The 21,929-nt window shown below is 45.1% G+C and overlaps 1 protein-coding gene across 2 annotated transcripts in view; it reads right to left on the bottom strand.

The window, feature by feature from the left end:
• Positions 1–21,929, bottom strand: part of RNPC3 (RNA binding region (RNP1, RRM) containing 3) — a 190,875-nt gene that overhangs the window by 103,677 nt on the left and 65,269 nt on the right. For both annotated transcript variants that reach the window (XM_086953886.1, XM_086953885.1), the window contains exons 4-5: positions 19,897–19,980; positions 17,485–17,596 (exon numbers count right to left, since the gene is read on the bottom strand). In XM_086953886.1, the coding sequence (XP_086810012.1) occupies positions 17,485–17,596; positions 19,897–19,980 (196 nt within the window). The remainder of the gene's footprint in view (positions 1–17,484; positions 17,597–19,896; positions 19,981–21,929) is intronic.

The following is a 21,929-nucleotide window of genomic DNA, read 5'->3' as shown; positions in this document are numbered from 1 at the left end:
TGTCAAACACACACACATCGAGAAACTAGTGCATACTTGTCTTATACCACTTATTCATACCTCATATGCCCACTGAAAGCTTCCTAAGCCCTAGAACAACTTTATATCCTACTAGTATCATCATACCCTAAAGTATGGGCACATACGTACAGCCACATACACATACGCCCAAGTCTATAACTGTTTATCAATACTGCATCCCTTAAGCACAACCCTCATGTCAATCCCTCATTCTGAATAGCCCAGAAAGGATTGTGGTCATACATATTAATGCTACACCAGTGAAAACAAATGTGGACCAAAAACATGCTATTTTGTGCAAGTACACTAATAAATATATATTAACTCATTTAAATATAATTGTTGTACTTGCATATTTCATTTCCTTTTTTTAGTCTGTATTTAGCACTAACATGCTGACCAATTTTTTGTAATGTAATCTCCTATCAATTAATGTTATTACAGTTATGTTTTCACAAAGGTAGTCTACTGACATCATAACATTTATGTTCGTTAAATCTTGTGAGAGATATTTCCCCTTCTTTCAAATGATAAAATGACTAAGAACTTGTTCCAGCAAAGAGGAACCTCTTGTTACAACCATCATCTCCAAAAGCCAAAGGTTTTAAACTGTGATTGCTAACACAATCTGGTTTTACAAATTATAGCACTATCTTGACCATTATTTCATGAACCTAGATCTGTGGACCCAAATTTGAAAAATAAACAGATCCCATTGGTCTTCTAGAGGACAACAAATCTAGGCGAGCTCATTTGCTGGCTTCCACATGAAGATTTTTGTTTCTGCCAGCCATTATACGATGCAAGGCTCCAAATTATTGTAGGAGAAAAATGTTAAGGGGGGATGCATAAGAAGACAGATCTATTCTCCAATTAGCATACAGAGAGATTCTTGATTTCCTTAAAGACAACAGAGCTAACATTAAGCATAAACCTTTATTGCTACCACAACATGCAGCCCTTTAAAGAACATTAAACACATCACAAACAAAAACATTCCAGCTTGGAATCTTCTAAATAGTATATAACTTCATGTCACATAAGCATATTCCTCTTTTAGGCCGCAGCGAAAAGAAAGATGCAAAGTTGCTAACTACCGCGATAATGGTCTTAACAAAAGATATGTATTATCTGTCCAGAAGTCAAAAAGGTCAAAAACTTGACTGATGCTCCATAAAGAGTCACATCAGGCCCTGGGTGGCCGTTTAAGCCCTTTGTAATAAAGTAATGTCCATTCCAGCTGGTAACTTCATGTTTCTTTATTCAGGTAAGGTGTTCTACAGAGAGCCCCACCAGGAGCAGCCTCACTGCTGCTCAGCCCATCTCCAACTGACATACACACACGAACATTCCATTCACCAACATTCTCTCACACAGACACTCAGGATGAGCAGCAGCAGTATAACACATCCCTTTCTTTGTAATGGAAAAGGAGGGATTCTCAAAAGGCATAAGAAACGTTGCAAGAATACAAAAGATGACAACTTTCTAAAGCATTACAAAAGGGGGTGGTGATGGACGGAGCATCTGAACCAATCAAACACTCACACCCAGTCAACAGATCTGGGTTTAATCCATCACCGTTCTTTAGCCCACTCTGCCACCCCAGTTCAGACATGGCCATATGCAAATCAGTCTGACCCTGTGCCTCATGGGAACAGTCCAGCCCGAACTGCAAAGCCATGCCTTCCCTGGACCGGAAACAGGCTTCCTAGGACCGGTTTCTGGCATTTCAGCCGTCTTCAGCCAGGCTTGCTTGAATCCAGTAGCAAAGTGAGCAAGGGACTCATGTCTGAGCATACCCTGCCAACTTATGGCGAACAAAGCGGTACAAAAGGGGGTGGTGACGGACGGAGCATCTGAACCAATCAAACACTCGCACCCAGTCAACAGATCTGGGTTTAAGCCATCACGGTTCTTTAGCCCACTCTGCCACCCCAGTTCAGACATGGCCATATGCAAATCAGTCTGGCCCTGTGCCTCATGGGAACAGTCCATCCCAAACTGCCAAGCCATGCCTTCCCTGGACCGGAAACAAGCTTCCTGGGACCGGTTTCTGGCTAATCAGCCGTCATCAGCCAGGCTAGCTTGAATCCAGTGGCAAAGTGAGCAAGGGACTCACGTCTGACTACCGCTTTGTTCGCCATAAGTTGGCAGGGTATGCTCAGACGTGAGTCCCTTGCTCACTTTGCCACTGGATTCAAGCAAGCCTGGCTGAAGGCTGAAATGCCAGAAACCGGTCCTAGGAAGCTTGTTATCCATCTGGATAAAGTGTGCTTGTGCACTGACTTGCCTTTCATGCGTCCAACGTAGCCAACAAAGAGCTGATCGTCCTGTCGCAAGTCCTTCATTCTATCCAGACAGAAACTAATCACCCTCTTAGGATCCAATCGGTGAAGCCTCTCCTCCTCCTTGGAAGGGCGATGGGGAGGATAAAAAGTAGGGAGGGTAATGGACTGCCCTAGGTGGAAGGGAGTTACCACCTTAGGTAGAAAAGTAGCCCTGGTCCTGAGGACCATCCTTTCAGCATGTATGGTCAGAAATGGAGGCTTTGAACTAGGGGCGGGCGGAATCAGCAAAATTGCCTTTCGCAAACTTCAGCAAAACGGCAACAAATCTCCACGAACACTTTGCGAGTTCATAGTGCTTTTCCTATACTACAGCTGCGTAAAGGGCAAGAAGAGTTGTCTCTCCAGTGATCATGTGTGTGTAACGTTGCCATCGCGCCGAAGGACGCCAGGGTCCCTTGAGTGAGCCGTCCATCATAGTGGGTAAAGGGCGGGAAGACGGTGCACACCGCTAGTGTGTGGGGCGGGGCCAAAAGGGCGGGCTTCTATGCGAGTTCACATGCCTCTTGTGTTTATAAAAGGTCAGAGACGGATCAGAGCAGCAGATGAGGAGAAAGAAGGTCCTGGTCACAGGAACTGCACGGGGATTGCGCTCGTGAAAGTCAAGGATGCAAAGACCTCCATCAAGCATCACAGCTAATTTTCGATGGTTGATATGGGGAGAAAGCACACCTGCCCAGCCTCGACAAAGCTCACCTTTTTTTGGGCTGATTAAGGAGTTACTGAATTTGAGCTTCGGCTCGGGCACCTGTAAGTGCTTCCTGTTGTGGTTTAATTTTTGTGACAGGAGCATTATGCCAGAATGAATCCTGCCCTGCATATTTATCCCAGAAGACACCACTGTTTTGTGCGATACCTATACTCAACTGGAGTACTTTCTTCTGGCTAATCAGTGAGTGCTACCTAGTTGGGTAAATGTATGGTGTTTTTCCTACACTACCGCTGCATAAAGTGCATGAAGAGTTGTCTCCCGTGATCATGTGTGTGTAACTTTGCCATCGCGCCGAAACAAACCGGGGTCCCTTGAGTAAGCTGTCCATCCTAGGGGGAAAGGGCGGGAAGATGGTGCACACCGCTAGTGTGTGGGGTGGGGCCAAATGGGGCAGGCTTCTATACGAGTTCACATGCCTCTTGTGTTTGTAAAAGATCAGAGACCGATCAGAGCAGCAGATGAGGAGAAAGAAGCTCCTGGTCACAAGAACTGCACGGGGATTGCGCTCGTAAAAGTCAAGGATGCAAAGGACTCCATCAAGCATCACAGCTAATTTTCGACTGTAGATATGGGGAGAAAGCACAACTGCCCAGCCTCGACAAAGCTCACAATTTTTTTAGGCTGATTAATGAGTTACTGAATTTGAGCTTCAACTCGGGCACCTGCTTTATTTATATCTGTAAGTGCTTCCTGTTGAGGTTTAATTTTAGTGACAGGAGCACTGTGCCAGAAAGAATCCTGCCCTGCATATTTATCCAAGAAGACGCCACAGTTGCAATACAATTCCGTTCTGCCGCGGATCGCGGAAGTTTAGTCATTTGCGCTTTCCGCGCGGAATGCAAAAATGCCGAAATATCGCAAATTCCGCAAGCGGAACAGAATTTGCCACCCACCCCTACTTTGAACTCTAAGCCAAAAGCTCACTAACTCTCCTGGCCGAGGTGATAGCCATAAGGAAGATCGTTTTGAATGACAGCAGTCTCAAAGGACAACTATGCATAGGTTCAAAAGAGGAACCCATCAAGAAAGTTAAAACCAGATTTAAATCCCACTGGGGCATAATAAAAGGAGTTGGCGGAAAAATGTTAGTAAGTCCGTTATTGAACCTTAAAACAATCGGAGATTGTAAACAGAGACGGATGATCAGGCAAACAAAGAAATGCCGATAAAGCCGACAAGTATCCTTTAACAGTGGCCACAGCACAACCCTGCTGGGCCAAATGCAACGAAAAAAAAGAACATCGGAAAGATGAGCTTTTAGGGGGATCAATAGACTTCTCTCTACACCAATTAACAAATTTAGACCACCTATCTAGACTTGGTAGAGTGTCGCCTGACCGATATTATAACATCTACCATGTCAGGAGGGAGAGAGAAAGAATTCAGGTAGCCCCATGCAATCTCCAGGCATGAAGGTGCAGGCTCTAAAGGTGGGGGTGTAGAACCTGCCCCTCTGACTGCGAGAGGAGGTCTACCCTGAGAGGGAGACAAGGCAAAGGATGCGATGAAAGGTGAAGGAGGTCGGTGTACCACACCCTTCTTGGCAAAAACGGGGCGATCAATATAACTTGGGCGAATCTTCCTCAGAACCCGAGAAATCGAGGGTATGGGAGGAAACTTGTAAAGGAGTTGTGAGCCCCAACTCAACTGAAACACGTCCCCCAACGCTCCCTGCCTTGGAAACTGGAGACTGTAGAATGACGGGCAGTGCGCATTCTCGAGAGTGGCAAATAAGTCCACCTGAGGAGTTCCCCACGTCTGAAAGATGTGATGAACTACCTCCGGATGTAGCCTCCACTCGGGGTCGGAGGAGAACTGCCAACTGACACTGTACACAAGCACGCTCAGCAGGTGATTTGCCATCAAGCAAATCCGATGGTCCTGAGCCAAGGACCATAGCCGCAACGCCTCTCTGCAGAGACTGTATGACCCTACTCCTCCCTCCTTGTGGACATCCCACATCGCGTCAGTGTTGTCCATCAGGACTTGAATTGACTGAACATGAAGGGAAGGGAAGGGAGAAAGGCCTTGAGCGCCAAACGTATCGCCTGCAATTCCAGAAGATTGATATGAATTAAACTTTCCTCTGGAGACCAAAGACCCTTGATCTCCAGATCCCCCAAATGAGCACCCCACCCTAGGGTACAGGCATCCGTTATCACTGTTGCCCACGAAGGAGGAAGATGAAAGGGCTTTTCTTGAAACAGATTGCCCTCCACACTCGACCAAGACAGATCAGCTGCAGCTTCCTCAGGAGATCCTGACTGACTCCCTGAGATCTCTGTTGTGCTGATACAACTGCCTGCGGAGACACCACTGGATCGCCCAAATGTGCCAGCGTGCATGGCTGACCAACAGAATGCAGGAAGCGAACAGACTGAGCAGGCGAAGGACCTTCAGAACCGGAACAACCACTCCATTGTAAAACAAGGGAATAATTTCCTGAATGGCCAGAATCCGTTGCAGAGGCAGGAAAGCTTGACATACAGTGGTATCCAGTACTGCCCCTATGAACAGGCTGCGCTGAGAGGGCACCAGGTGAGACCTGGGTACATTTATCGAAAAACCCAATTTGTACAACAGCTGAGTTGTTACCTGCAGATGATGACGCACCATCTCTGGCGACTCTGCCTTCAAAAGCCAGTCGTCCAGGTAGGGGAAAACCGGGATTCTCAACCACCTGAGATGAGCAGCAACCACTGCCATCGCCTTGGTGAAGACTCGAGGTGCAGTAGTAAGACCAAACGGAAGGACCGCAAACTAGTAGTGTTGCAAATCAACCATAAATCAGAGATACGTCCTGGATAGGGATGTGAAAATACGCATCCTGTAAGTCGTTGGACACCATCCAGTCCTCTTGTTGCAGCGCCTGAAGAACCTGCCCTAGGGTGAGCATCTTGAATCTCTCCTGTTTGAGAAACAGGTCCAGGATAGGACGTAACCTGCCATCCTTTTTGGGAATCAGGAAATACCGGGAGTGGCATCCCTGACCACCGTTCCTGCTCCGGAACCACCTCTATCGCACCTTTTTGTAACATGGCAAGAACCTCCTTCTGAAAGAGAAATTAATTATCCTCCGTGCAAAACCCTTGGCAAGGAGGGTAAGGAGGAGGGAAATCCCTGAAAGGAAGGGCGTACCCATTTTCTACCAGATTTAAAACCCAAAGGTCCGAAGTGATCAATTTCCAATCTTGTAGAAAACAGGTAAACCGACCACCCGCGGGGCCTAAATGATTCAGGATGGTTGGTCTAGGGCTGCTTTCCTGCAATACCAGGAGGGGTTTGGGGAGGTAGAGGAGGAGGTGGAGGAAGAAGGCTGACGACCGGCTCCACAAAGGCGACCTCTCCCTTTACCCCTGTAGGATTTGTACAAGGGGTTTTGTTGCTGTTGCTGTTGCTGTGGCTGTCTGTAACCACGAAAGGAAGACTTTCCGAAGTCACAGTATCGTCTATAGCCATAACCTTTCGCCTGGGACTGCAGGCCCAAAGACTTTGCGGTGGTCTTACTGTCCTTAAATCTTTGCAGAGAAGAATCAGCTTTCTCTCCAAACAGCCTAGACCCATCAAAAGGCAGATCAAGAAGGGTGGCTTGTACATCGGGAGAGAATCCAGAAGACCTCAACCACGCATGTCTTCTTGTTGCAATGGATGAACCCATCACCCTGGCAACCGAATCTGCAGTGTCCAGGCCAGACTGGATGACTTGGCGGGCCGCAGCCTGTGAGTCTGCCAGCACCGCACTCAGATTTCCCCTATCCTCGCCAGACAATTTAGGAAGAAGTTGTTTGGCAGAGTCCATAAGGGCATGAATATATCTACCCAACAGACAAGTGGCATTGGTAGACTTCAGGCCCATGCTAGCCGATGAGAAGACCTTCTTTGCAGACAGTTCCAACTTCTTGGGTTCCCTGTCAGCCAAAGCCTGCGGAAATGCACCTGTGGACTGCTTGGAGTACGAAGCCTGCACCACTAAGCTCTCAGGAGAGGGGTGGGATGAAAGGAACACCGGATCTCCTGGAGCAGGTCTAGATCTTCTGGACACCGACCTTGAAACTGCAGGAGCAGAAACTGGGTTGCACCACACATCAAGGATTCGCTCAGTGAATGCTTTGTTGAAAGGCAAAAGTGGTTCAACCACAGAGGACGGAGAATGAAGCACCTCTGTGAGTAAATTAGGCTTATACTCAGCCATAGGAAGCTGCAAATCCAAAAGTTCAGCAGCCTTCCTTATCACAATATGGTAAGGTGCAACTTCTTTCGAGGGGTAAACCTTCTGAGAAGCAAAGTCTCACTCTGAGGAAGTATCAAGTCCACTTGCCGCACACAATCCCTCAAACAAATCTTCCATATCATAAACTTCTCCATCCTCCATCTCCTCAGCCTGGTACTGTTCCTCCTAACAACCTCTGCGCTTCTCTCCTCAAGTGCATCCTCGGTTGCTGTGTATGCGGCGCCACAAGCGGCATTGATGGCTCCGGAAGCGGCGTCAAAGGAGGATCCGCTGTAGTAACCGGCGCCGATCGAATCCGAGAAGGTTCACATTATGGAACGGGGACTGCCCATACGGCGTCGACATCCTCGGAGCAGGAAACTGCCAGGACGGCGTCATCTGCATAAATGGTACAAAGGGGGCCTGAGGATACTGGTGAGGCACACCCAAACTAAAAGCCATAGGCCCCATGGGACCCGAAGGTGCTCCAGAGGGGTACGAGGCCCTGGCGAACACACCATACATCGAATTTAAAAAACACAATGGATCCGAACCTGGCATCAGAAATTGTGAGTATTGTGCCGGTTCAAGATCCAAACGAGGCACCTCTGGAGTCGGAGTCGCCGGAGCCACAGGCGGAGCCGCAGGAACCTCAGCATCAGCCGGATTCGACACACCCTCTGGAGTCGGTGAAAATGTCGGCGTCGGTGACTGCTCTGGAGTCCCCTTGTAAGATGGAGAATGAACCGGAGTCACCTGCGGAGACACTGAAGGAGAAGGAGAAAAAGTCCTTTTCTCAAAGTCGATGGGCTGGAGAAGGTGACCTCGAAGCCACAGCCTTCGTCAACCGGCGCAGAGATGCAGGTCTCTTCTTATGCTTTCTCTTGGAGTCATGCGACGTCGAAGACCTTGACTTCGATCTTTTAAGACCCCTGTTTACTTTTCTTGCCTTAGCCATATACAGCTTGGCCTCACCGTTCCTTCAGAGCCTTCGGATTCATCTTCCTGCAAGAAGAATAGCCCTCGACATCATGGTCAGACGACAAACACCAAAGACAGTCCTCATGAGGGTTAGTAATAGACATATGACCCCTGCATTCTTTACAGGGCTTAAAGCCGGACTTCCTCGGGCCAACATGCCAAAACAGAGAGAGATACAATCAAAACTACACTGTATCCAGACAAAAGTATGGAGAGTCCCAGATAAAACGGTTAGCGTCGACAGCGCGGAAAAAAGGGAACTGACTTCATCACGCTGACGTGGACTTCTTATGGCTCCTGTGACGTCATGTGGAGCCACGTGCGGAGTCATGGCATTGTGACGACATATTTATAAGGTGAGGAATCCACAGGCAGATGTATCCATCAGAAACGAGAAGCACAAGAGAACCAACAACGAAAGTGTGAAAGGAAACTATCTGAAGAGAAGAAAAACAATATGCAGGTGTGGAAAATAATCAATAGAAAGCAAAATAATAGGAGTGTTTGGGTTGTGGTGCGATTGAAAGGAGGATGGTGTGCATGAGTTTTTGTACTTGTGTTATGTTTCTCCCTCATTTATTAATTTCTTTGCATGAATGTTCCATCTTTAATTTTTCATGCTATGCTTTAGAAAGTTGTCATCTATTGTATTCTTGCAATGTTTCTTATGCCTTTTGAGAATCTCTCCTTTTCTATTACTAAGAAAGGAGATGTGGTATACTGCTGCTGCTCAGCCAGAGTGTCTATCTGAGAGAATGTTGATGAATGGAATGTTCGTGTGTGAGTGTCAGTTGGAGAGGAGCTGAGCAGTTCCTGGTGGGGCTCTCTGTAGACCATTGTACCTGAATAATATATAGGCAAGAAATTGCAGACCTAATAACAGATGCCCACTTGGACGTCCTGTTTATCACGGAAACCTGGACGGATGGTGCCTCGGACCCCGACTTGGTTATAGCAGTCCCTAGTGGGTTCACCATACATAGACAGGACAGAGTAGGCCAGCGGGGAGGTGGGGTAGCAATTATTGTCAGGGACTACCTCCCAATCAGGACCACACCGATACCATCCACATGTTGCGAAGCCCTACTATTTAGTATTAAGCTCACACCCCTCTTCAATTTTAAAGGCGTACTGGTATACCGCCCACCTGGAGCACGTGCCCCATTTTTATTGAGCCTAGGGTCTATATTGGAATCCATAGCCCTTGAAGATCACTTTGCAGTGTTATGCGATTTTAATTTCCACCTTGAATCAAGTAGTGACACAGACACTGCATGCCTCTTAGCGGACATGGAAACACTAGGTCTATATCAACGTATTTCTGCCCCTACCCATGACGCTGGTCACACTCTTGACGGCATTTTTACTAATATTGAGTCGCTACATATTGCAGATGTCCTCCCCCTGGCATGGACCGATCACCACGCCATTTTAAGTCATTTAGCTATCCCCGATGCCTCTAAGAGGAGGGCTGTTAACAATAGCCCCAAACAGGTGAGAGCATGGAAGGACATAAAGGCGGGGACAATGAACACATTCCTGGCTAGAACATCGCCATTGCTGTCAGATGACCCCACCGCTGCCATAAATCAGTTCAATACCTGGATCAATCAGGCCACACTTGAGCTAGCGCCCGTAAAATCTATCTCCCAGAATCGAGCCTCCCCCAGTGCTCCCTGGTTCTCGGATGAACTTAAAAAACAGAAACAATTAAATAAACAAAGAGAAAGACTTTGGCAGAAGCGCTATGACCCAGAAAGCAAATCATTATATAAAGACTCACTTGCCCGGTACAAACAGATGATCGCAGAGGCGAAAAGAGCCTATTATGCTGCACAAATTGAGACTGCCAAAAACTCGTGCAAAGAGTTATTCGACATCACTAAACGCTTGTCGGGTGGCACGCACGACCTCACACCACCTCCCTCACAACATCTTTGCGACGCCTTATCTGATTTTTTCTTCAAAAAAGTTAACGACATCTATCAGGCTTTTTCTCTAAACACGGACTCTACACCACTATCCTTGTCCTCCACCTCACGGGATAACACACTGACCTGCTTTGTCGAGCTCACTATGGATCAGACAAGGAGTATTATTTCAAGAATCAAATCAGGTTCTGCATTAGACCCGTGTCCGCTCAAAGTTCTTATGCCAGTTATGGACACGTTGATACCGGCTATAACTCATGTTTGCAACACTATGTTTAGCTCCGGAATTTTCCCGGCTTCTCTGAAACATACGTTGGTCAAACCCCTCTTAAAGAAAGCCAATTTGAATAAAGATGACCTGAAAAACTATCGTCCGATAGCCAGTCTTCCTTTCCTGGCTAAGGTAATAGAAAAAGCCATGAATCAGCAACTGTCGGAATTTGTGGAGCAGCACCAGTTGCTCGATAACACCCAGTTCGGATTCCGCAAATGTCATGGCACGGAAACTGCCCTTCTAAAGGCTGCGGATGACATCAGAGCCATACGAGACCAGGGGGGGACAGCACTCCTGGTACTGCTGGATCTTTCGGCGGCCTTCGACACGGTCGACCACAAGATCTTAGTCGACCGTGTCGAACGACTGGGGGTCCAGAAAACTGCTCTGGACCTGCTTGTATCGTTTCTGGCCAATAGATCACAAGCAGTATCTCTAGGACCCTACCAATCATCGAAGGTGTCTCTGCCGTGTGGGGTCCCTCAAGGCTCATCCCTGAGTCCGACACTATTTAATATCTACGTGTCGGACCTTGCAAATGTCATCAAAGCATTTGGGATGAGCCTGACCTCCTACGCCGATGACACCCAATTGGTACTGGCTATCAAAGGCGACGGGGAGGAAGTGGCCAATCGATTCACGAGAGGAATGATGGCAATAGGTGACTGGATGGCCACGAATTGTCTGAAACTCAATTCAGAAAAAACTGAAGTGGTCATCTTCGGTCACCTCTCCCCGGGCTGGTCACCTGTCTGGTGGCCACCATCTTTCGGTCCCCCGCCGAGTCCAGCTAGCAAAGTGAGAAATCTAGGCGTCATCTTCGATGCTGGCCTCAATTTTATGGCACATGCGAATAAAACTGCGGCTTCAGCTCATATGAAATTGAGAATGATTAGGAAAATACTACCTTTCCTACCGAACACGGCCGGGAAAACACTGGTCAGCTCACTAGTCCTGTCCTCCTTGGACTATTGTAACGCTCTATTCTTAAATGCCCAAGTCCGAGTGACAAATAAGATGCAGTCAATCCAAAATGCAGCCGCACGAATGCTGGTTGGGATCCCCAAGTTCGCACCAGTTACAAACATCATTAGGGATCTCCATTGGCTCCCGATACGCAGCCGTATCAAATTCAAATCGCTGTGTATTGTTTACAAGTCACTCAATAATCAAGGTCCCCACTTTCTCAAACAGAATCTTCTCCATCATGTCCCAACCCGATCTCTTCGTTCCTCTATTCAGAACTTCTTGGCTGTGCCTTGCACTAGAACAGTCACCTGGGGCGACAGGCGTTTCCTGGTTGCCGCCCCTAGACTCTGGAACACCCTTCCTGCACATATCCGAGCAAGTCCCTCCCTGTTCACATTCCGCAAACAGCTAAAGACGTGGTTATTTGACCAATAGCCTTGTATATCTTCTTTACCCCAGTTGCTGATCCATCCCTTAACTAGCGCCGAGACGCCCACGGGTATTCGCCGCGCTCTACAAATGTCAATAAATAAATAAATAAATAAATAAAGAAACATGAAGCAGCTGGAACGGACATTACTTTATTACAACAAAGTCTTATTCCTTTCATCACACTATAGACAAGAGAATCACTGCCAACAGTAAAATTATTTACCAAGAAATGTCAAACAGACACCTGGTCTGTACCAGGACAGACCTAAATTAAACTCCACAGGGGAGTTTCCAACATCTACTGTAGGAGTCTCCATGGGATCCAAATTCCTCTCCAAGCACCAAGTGCTTGACTTTCTCCAAATTCCTCTGTATCTTTTCCATGGTACCTGTTGTCCATGACTCATCCAATAGATTCTTAGACTCTTCCGAAAGGCAAGAGTATCTACCAGATCCCCTGAAATCTTCCGAAAGGCAAGAGTATCTACCAGATCCCCTGAAATCCTCTAAACAATAAGGTTCAAGTACCCTTTTAGTACTATAGGATGTTTTTCTCCTTCCTGTCGTTCTGAAAACGAGGAACCTCTACTGCTAATTCCATTACCCCGGGAAACCAAACTCGAGAGGTCCAAAACTGAGTTATTACAACGATGCTGCATCATTCCATCCAAACCTTTAACAACACTCTCTGGATCAGTGCACAATGAGGGAACAAATAACAATTCTCTCCATCCCAAGTCTGCACAAAAGCATCTAGTACCAATGCTCTGGCCTCCAGCTGTAATACCAATTTACCCGAAATGTCAATCTGCTGGCAACCAGGTCTACCTGAAAGGGACCTCATAAATACTGAATCTTTTAGAAACACACTGATCTCAGCTTCCGGTTGCTGGTATCCCCAAGTACCTTGAGTTTCAATCTGCTATCCAGTTCTGCTGACATGGGATGAACACTTCTTTCAAGATAATTTTCTGTTCCCAACAAAAATATCAAATCTCCCTGGCTGGATCTGCAAGTTATTTTAACCTTGCTCCCCTTAAAAGATTGTTGTCAGATAAAGACATGAAATTGTTTAACCGGATCAACACTACACTGCTTGCTAAAATAGACTTGAAACTCAAAGCATTCAGACCTGCTAACATCTCCAACAATTATTGTGTAAGGATTGTTCCTTCCTGGACCATTTCCTTCCAGTTTCTATTCCTTCTATCCTTGCTCCCCAGCCAAGGTTGCTTGCAGCTGATTCTACAGTAAATTCCAGAACATTTCCAAATATTGCCTTGCAGTTCCAGCTATCCAGATTGTTTAAGAATCATTCAAAGTCCTTTTCAAGCCTCCTGGGACAGGGAATAACATCTGCATACCAAAGGCCATTCCTCAAAATTAAGGTTTTCAGTCTCTCAAGAGCCATGCAATACAGTGGGCCTAGGGAAACAGCCTGAATGCAGGATGACAAAAGTCCTGCCACCCTTGGCCGATCCCTCCTGGCCACCATTTCCTTTGCTAGGACATAACCAATTTCCTTATTTATTTTCTTCAATTTCTTCTGATGGAGACAAAGCTGGGCTATATTGGTAACAGCCTGAAACCCCAGAAATTCTAAATTCTATGTAGGAGTCAAGATCACCTACTCTACATTAATAATGAACCCTAAGGACTCTAGGAGGGTCCTTGTCCACCTCATGTGCTTCAGTAATTCCTCCTCATCTCGAGACATCAATAATTTATTGTCTAGGTAAATTATTGATCCCTTTCCCAGCTTTCTCAAGGAAGTGACTACAGGGCGCAATACCTTGGTGAAGCACCAGGGAGCTGATGACAGACCATAGAAAAGACAAAAAAACTGGCACACAAAACCTCTCCAACTGAATTGTAAGGGTTTCTGAGAACCTACATCCAAGTAGATTGTGAAGCAGGCGTCTTTCATATCCTACTTTACTAGCCAATCTTGTTCCAGTAAAACGCCCCACAAAAGATGGATCCCCTCCATCTTGAATTGTCCGTACACTAAAAACTTGTTTAACTCCAGGTCGACAATATTTGTCCTTTTTCTTGACTAGGAAAACAATACTTAGAAAATCCTTCTAGGAGTCCACGACTTTGGAAATTATTGTAAATTATTTGGGTATCTTCTGTATCTACTGGTGTCATTTAGTCCTGGTCAAAGGAGAACCCCCATTGGCTGACACCTTTGGTAAGGAGTGTCCCAAAACTCGATTTTGAAACCCATAATGGTTTGTAACACCCATTAATCCTTTGTTATGCTAGACCAGTTTTAGACAAAAAAGCATAACCATCCCCCTACCTTTGTGTGGTAAAAACCAAGTAAAGGGTTGAAGCTTAACTTGATTTCCAGCTCCTTGGAATCTACCCATGCTGCCACCGGAATGAGGGGCTCGTCCTATCAGCAGGAAGAAACCAATCTTCGGAATGGGAGTTCTTCCGGCAGCCTTGCTGATCTTGGCAGTAGTACTGGGACCTTTGTGACCCACGGCTTACAGTCAGTCCCGTTCTGTCAGCCTTCCAAAAATGTTGGTGTTAAACATGCGTCACATGTTAGATTGGGCTCTGCTGAAGGCAGTAAAAGTAAAGACATATCGGCCTAATGCTTTAGCAACAACTCGCACAAAAAGTAAACCAATCGGGTCACCTGGAGTTTCCTTGTGGACTAGATCGCCCAAATTAGGATTTATCCCCATAAGGATGGCTCTAGTCCTCTCTCAGATTAGCCAGGCATTGGTGTCTCAACGTAGGCATAAAGAAGTTGGCCCCAACTTCTGAATAGTTCAACATTAACAGGCATGTTTTTAAAACTAGCCTCCTCAGCCATTTCTAAGCTCCTGGGCAGCAGACCCACGGTGTCCAATAATCTATCTTGGCACTGCTTAAGGCAGCGCTCCAGGCCTTTCCTAGAGCCTTTACCTGATTCAAAAACGAAAGTCATTCATTCTTTGTCCAGATTTGGTGTGATTCCTGATTGGTTATCCAGGAATGGTTTTGGGCATTCAGCCCTCATCAGATTACGAGTCTCCATAGCAAGACACTTACGAATCCAGAACTTAAAGAAGGTCATGTGGTCCATAGGCCAGAATCTGATCCTCTTGGGTGAGTAATGACGGTAGGGTTAGACATATATCCACACCCAATGCGTCACAGATAGCCTTCGATGACGAAGGTTGCCCCAAATCCTCATCAGGAAGTCAGTTTCCAAAGACTCCTGTGGATCGATTACATACTCGTCCACCTGGTCTATTTCATTTTCATATAAAAAGTCATTATCCGTACTATAGGAGTATTTATCATGTTTGCCCCATGAAGGCCATTCATTCTACTTGTACAGCGAGGAATACCCACCCAACTCCATAGCGCCAACACTGTCACCCCTGCTAATTGTACCGTCATGGATACCACGGTCTCAGGTCTTTATCAACCTTGGGTTCCTCCCTTGTCAGATGTTTAGACTCCATAGAGACCTCACCTCCCTTCTTGATCATAATAGGAGACTCCTTTTCAGAAATGGGAAAAAGACCTTATCAGAGGCAGGGTCTCTTTTCATCTTGGTGATAATGGCTTCCAGAGTCTCTTTTAGGGAAGATTTGAGCTCCCTGTCTAAGTATATTTTAAAGATATCTTCACTGAGGGCAGAGGTAGGGGAACCCTGGGGAGAAGATTCATCAGCCATGATAACAAAATTAAGCTCTCTTCAAACCTTATTTTATAAGCCTAAGAAAAAAAAAAAAGATTGTGCCTTTTTTTTCTTCTAAAGTGAAAAACAAGCACCTAATAATCACCAAGTTGCTGCCTGCCGCTTGGATTTTGAAACGGCAACTGCTGCAAAAACGGTGTCACTATCGTAACGCTCTCCACATGCCTAACATGTTACACAAATGGCTTTAAAGCCCAAGTGAAAATGGGTGCAGAAACGGTGAGAACTCTTTCCATTACCATTGAGATCTCAGCTGTGTGTCTGGAACGTATTGGGGTCACTGGGTGGGTTGCTGCAGGCAGACGCGCTCTCCTGAGAGCTCCGAAGGACAGTGGAGCGCGTCTTCAAAGTCTGCGAGACGGATTCCTCTCCATGACTGTGAGTCTTTCAAAAGACTCTGCAGCCCAAAAGGACATACAGTCCTCAAGACGTGCACCGAGCATGCGGCAGGCCCGCTACGTAAGCCTGGAGAGCCATATAGAGGTCCAGACTAGGCGAAAAAATTACTTACCTGCCAGTTAGGCCTATTCAAAACCTATATTACAACAAGGAAAGAACAAGTCATGACAGAAAAACAGAGAAAAAAAAAAGGAGAGTATGGGTGACAGAAACTGATAATTAAACCTAAAGTAAAGGTATTGCAAGTAAAGTAAAGCCACATTACTCCTTTTTTTAAGGAGCAGCCAATAAAAGAGAAATATGCTTATGGGACATGGAGTTTTATACTGTTTTGAAGGTTCCAAACTGGAGTGCTTTCGTTAATGATGTGTTTAATGTTCTTTAGAGGGCTGCATGTTGGGGTAGCAGTAAAGGTTTACGCATAATGGTGGCCTTCGGTCTTGTAATGAAATCCTCACTTGGAACTACAGTGAATGAGGAAGGGTGGGGTTGAAGGGAAGGAGGGTTGAGTGTAATCTACAACAAGCCCTAAATTAAGGAACAAAATGTTTTTGTTGCAGAGTCCTTTGGGCCTTGGGCACATAGCTTACAATGCCCTAGCAAACCTTCCCCAAAAACAAAAAAATCATAGCACAATCATACATATTGTGGTTTTAGAGACTAGGTCTTACGGCTGCATGGTGATTTAGTTGGAGGCCTGGTCATCTTGCAAGGCCCTTCGGTCAAACTCGGTTAGACATGGCTCAAAGTCATTCACATCAGACATTTGGCCACCATGGTGGCTGGGGTTAGGGCCTCTATGTGGCCTACTCAAAATGCGTATGGCCGAATGCGATGTGCAGAGGTTTTTAGCCATAGATTAGGACAGGCACAAGTCTTTGCACAACCTGTGATGTCATCAAGGACATTATTTTTGATGTTATCTGATGATCACAGAATTACAAATTACAAGCTTTGAAAAGTATATTTTCCCAGTTTTTTAGTGGCACTACCTAAATATGGCTGGAATAAAACAGGATTAAAGAAAAAAACATTACCACAGAAGCATATTTTCTTAGCAAATGCTGAACATTTCTCTTTTGATATTTGTGATCGATGTTTTGCATGGAAGAGCTCACAGGCAGAGGTTTCGGAGCATTTATTAAACTAGCTTTGCTTTTCTGAAATAAGCATATTATTAACAGTATTCTTGTCTGCTTTTATCATTCACCGTCATGTCCTCACTCTTTCTCCCCTTTTTCAATCAAATTATACTTTTTTTTTACCAACCACAATTTTATAGCTAGATTACAAATGCAGAGTGCATGTAAATATGTGAACACAAAAAATTCCACTATTTCACTGCATAATATTTTCACGTAATGTGCTATTTTCTATACAAAATGCAATCCAAGAAAGCATATTCATATGTATAAAGGATGTTGTATGGCAACGAAACACTGAAAAAGAAATTGTCAGTCAGTTCCGCATTTCCCATTTAAACAGTTAATAAAACCATTACCTGCACATAGAATTTTGGCACACTTGCCAAAGTGTTGGCAATGTTAGAAAGAATTGTATTTGTAGGTGGAGGATAATGATACTTCAGGGAAGAGTTAATAGGAAATGTTAATCTGTAAAAAAGAAAAACATTATCTATGAATATTTTGTACAGATGCAACTGAAATCATTAATCCCTAATTGTCAAGACAAAATGTTTTGAGATACCGGAGATTACCATTAAAAGTACAGCCAGCACATGTTCTACAGCTTGGAGCAACTTCTTCATGGATGTATGTTTTACCTGAATCTCCTCTGTTTTGCATAGACTGCCAAGACGTTTACTCGTACTATGACTTTTACCCCATGGATATATCATGGGAGAGCAGGGGGTCGAAACCACTAAATATAATTTCACTCTCAGATAGTTCCTGCTAAGTGATGTCAAAATCACAGAGCTAAATAATAGAAATTGCTATCAAGCTATACAGCATGTAGTGACAACGAACTGTAATGATCAGGACTGCATCAGTTAGCATGAGTTTTCGGAACAAAACCAACCTCTGAAGAGAAAAGTGAAGTATGACAAAGGAGTGCAGAAGCACATTTTTTTTTAAATTAAAAATAAAACAGGAAATGGGACCTACGGCAGAGGAATTAAAGAAATAACACTTTCGTCAGGGTGATTGAGGGAGATGAAGTAAAGACACAGCTAAGAAAAAGAGCATGAGAACACATAACTGAAGGAAACACATAAGGGCAAGGCCAATAGTTTTCACGTTTGGAACCTACTGGCCCTGCCAATGCTTTTTGCCGGAGCGGTTTAGTTTTGGCAAAAGAAAAGCCAAAAAAAGCGATTGTTGATGAGGCAGCTGATGGCAGTCCCGTCATTCAAAAGGCAAGGGCACCATTTTAAATGACAAATCTGATATGGCAGCCACCACTTAGATTGGTCAACTCAAAAACAATGTAAGTGCATAAAATAGATTTTGCAGTGGGTTGGCAGTAATTGCCTGACCCTCCAAACATATAGATTTAAAAACAATAAAAAAAAAATTTAAAAAGCAGAGGTCGGGGTAGGCGGGACAACGGAGAACCGAATTGGGGGGAAACAACAGGGAGTGGGGCATGGGGCACGAGTGAGAGAGCAAAATGGGGAGGGAGAGAGCAAAATGGGGTGGGAGACAACTACATGAGTGTGTCAGCAACACAGGGGGAAGACGTACACAGGAGAGCGAATGGGGGAGGAGGGAGATAAAGAGAGGGAGAAAGAAACAAAGAGAAAGAGAAAAAACAGAACTTGGTGGTGGATATTTTTTGATGGGGTAGGGGAGGGAAAGAAACAACTTAGAGAGAGATGAAAAACACATGCACTATTATGTAGTGCTTAACCAAGAAGCAAAACTTTAGTTCCCTAAATGTGAGCCGTGTATCGAGTTAGGTCAGCCAGTCAAGAGGGTGGTAAAGAGGCTTTATTCCAGGGAAAGTACACATAGGCAGGCACTAAGCCCCTTAAAGTGCTGGGTAAGCCCACAATGATTCTTTCGCTTGCGCTGTGTGGTAGGCCCGACAGGCAAGAACTATGGGATTTGCCAATACTTGCTGAAGTTTGAAAGTAAGAAATACTTTAAGCAAAACATTGAGAATCATTTAAAAATGTTGCCAAATACATAAACTTTAATTGTGTCTAAGCTCATTCCACTGTGGCATAATTGCATCTTTTCATGTGTTCAAGCTCCACAAATTGAAATGTGATTGTTTTCTAACATAAACAAGGAATGCCGTATACTTAAACCATCTTTACATTGGCACACATTATGACGCTGCAATACCAAACTCAGTCAATTTCCATCCTTTAGGGTGTAATATTTACTGTATGGCACTGATCATTTCTCAATGTCCTTTTCCAATAATAAAAAATGTCAAAAAAGGTAAGCAAGGAAGGAAATTAGTCCCGATGTGCGGCGATAAAAACTCAAAAGAAAACATTCAAACAGCGAGTAGGACCAAAAACATAGCGCTTAGATATCGTTCTACAATTGCAAAACAAGAAACTGAACATAGGTGAGGACAGTTTCAATAAACTTGCAGCTGGAGATTACTACTGAGAATGGGAGGTCACTTAGTATCAAATAACTGTTCTAGGTTCTGCAGCCTCACGCTAATGTTGGACGGTGGTGACTTTGGCTATAGAGATACCCTAATCTGAAATTAGTGCTAAAGAACAATTAAAAGGGCATTGAGATGCATGGCAACAACTTTTTAGAGGATGCATTTTAGTGTACACTCTGGGGCAAGAGGATGCATTTTAGTCTACACTATGGGGCAAGCTAATGCTTTGAAATAATTACTTCACAACGTATTATTCAAAAAAATTATTGCTAATCTTTGATGTCCGCTAACACTTTTTACACAAATAAATATACACACTCACCCGTGGCTTGGAGCAATGCCAGTCTCTATGGATGGGCGACTTGGTTCCTTGATTTCCTTTTCTTCCTCACCGACATCTTCAGAACTTTATTTTAAAACAAACAATCAAGAAGAAAGACTGAGTCTAACAATGCAGTACAGACTTAAAATGGATGTGAGTGAGTGAGATAGATGCTTTGTAGAGTAGTAATTTACATCGTCACTGCAAAAGAAATCAGTATTTTAGCACTCAATGCCTATGTCAAACTAGGTTTCCACTGATTTAACAACAGGCCCCAATGTGGCTACAGAGGTTTCCACATATCGGAGCCACTGTGCACCAATACATACTGTTTAAACCCACATATCATAAAATAAAGTATCCTATGTAGAGGAACGAATATACAAATGACGTCTTTCTACCCATCATGCACATGCCTCCCAAATCATGCTGAATCTTACAAAAACCAAAAATCTAGATTTGCAAGTCAAACTTCAGCAACCTGGGAGCTGCTGCTGAAGGTGTACATTAAGGAAGATCCAGGTTTGTTAACGCAGAGGAAACACCTCCACCACACCAGTGAAGGACAGTCAACCCGAATCCCTACTTCCCTGCCTTGGCAGCTGGGCTTTGCAGACCAAAATGCAATGCAGGAAATGGAAAGGTAGCTCCTAAAGTGGTCAGTATCGACATTACAAACGTCCCTTGCATGTTGGGAGTATTTTTCCATACACCTTGGGGAAATTCCGAATGCCTGTGTGCTGTGATTCACTTGATGGTCTAGCACATAAGGGAAGCCAGTGGAAATGGCATCGGCCAGCCATCCTCACGTATTACCACCAAGAACAATGCCTTCCTCCCAAAATGAAGTGAACGCACAAACCGGAGGGAGGACAGGACCTTGGCCGTTTTTTGTCAGCCACCAGATCATCATTTACTTCTAGATCAAGCCATTGCTGATACATTTTCCTAGTTAATTTTCAATAACTAGGAAATAGCATCCTTAGAGCTCATTTGAGTTCCCCTTATCAAGCCAAAGCTTTCTAGTTTTTCACCAAAAAGTTCGAATTCTCTGGCGTGGTGCCCAGATTTTCCAAAAAAACAAACAAAACTGCCACTGATTATATCCATATTTCCTTCAAATGTTAAGGGCTCAAGATACACTACCGAATTCAATTTGTTTATGAAAAAGTCCTTGTGTCAGAGATGTGCTATTCCCTCTGCTTTACTCAGTAGAATAAAGCAGGTCTCAACAATTTTCTGAAAACGGGGGCGTGGCAAGCAACATGGCTGAATAAGACAGGTCTCGGCAGAGCTCTGGCCAGAGTGATGAATCCGCTTTAAATCCTGCTACCGGACGTCTCCCATAAAGATATGGAGACATAAAGACTATCCAAAACATACTCAAGTCGAGAGGACCCATCCGGCCCGACCTAATGAGAAGCGATACTGAAGATCGAGAGAGGGCCTGGGTGACGGCAGAGCCTTGTGGCCTGGTGAGGCAATGACGTGGCAGGAGAAAAACCCCACCCCCTTTCCTCCCAACGCCAAGAGGATGGAAAAGCCCTCCCTGCGGCACCAGGGAAACCCAAAGATGGGTGGCAGAACCAGGAGAGATGAGAGACTCTCAGAGCAAGTGACGAGTGAACGGCCGCGCGTCTTCCTCTTTTTTGCTGGTTGCTGCTCTGGGATGCCTCGAGAGATAGTCTGCCGGGTTTGTCGCTCCTGGCTTGAATTCCAGCTGGTAGTCGTACTCCTGGAGTTGTAGGATCCACTTCTCTATTCTGGGTGGTGGTTTGGATACTGACCCCCGAAACAGAGGTATTAGAGGCTTGTGATCTGTGGAGACAGTGAATGGATGTCCATACACGTACACGTGAAAATGCCTGCAGGCCCAGTGGATTGCAATTGCCTCTCTCTCAATCTGGGAGTACTGTTGTTCAGTTTTGGTCAGTGACCGGCTGGAGTAGGCAATGGGTGCCCAGTCTTCATCTCCCTGGCGCTGAGTCAGCACTGCACCCAGACCATACGGGCTCGTGTCCACGGCTATATTG

The sequence above is a fragment of the Lissotriton vulgaris genome, chromosome 1_1 (genome assembly GCF_964263255.1).
Source record: "Lissotriton vulgaris chromosome 1_1, aLisVul1.2, whole genome shotgun sequence".
Taxonomy (NCBI): Eukaryota; Metazoa; Chordata; class Amphibia; order Caudata; family Salamandridae; genus Lissotriton; species Lissotriton vulgaris.
Note: the sequence above shows the minus strand (reverse complement) of the source record. Positions and strands in the feature narration are given on the sequence as shown.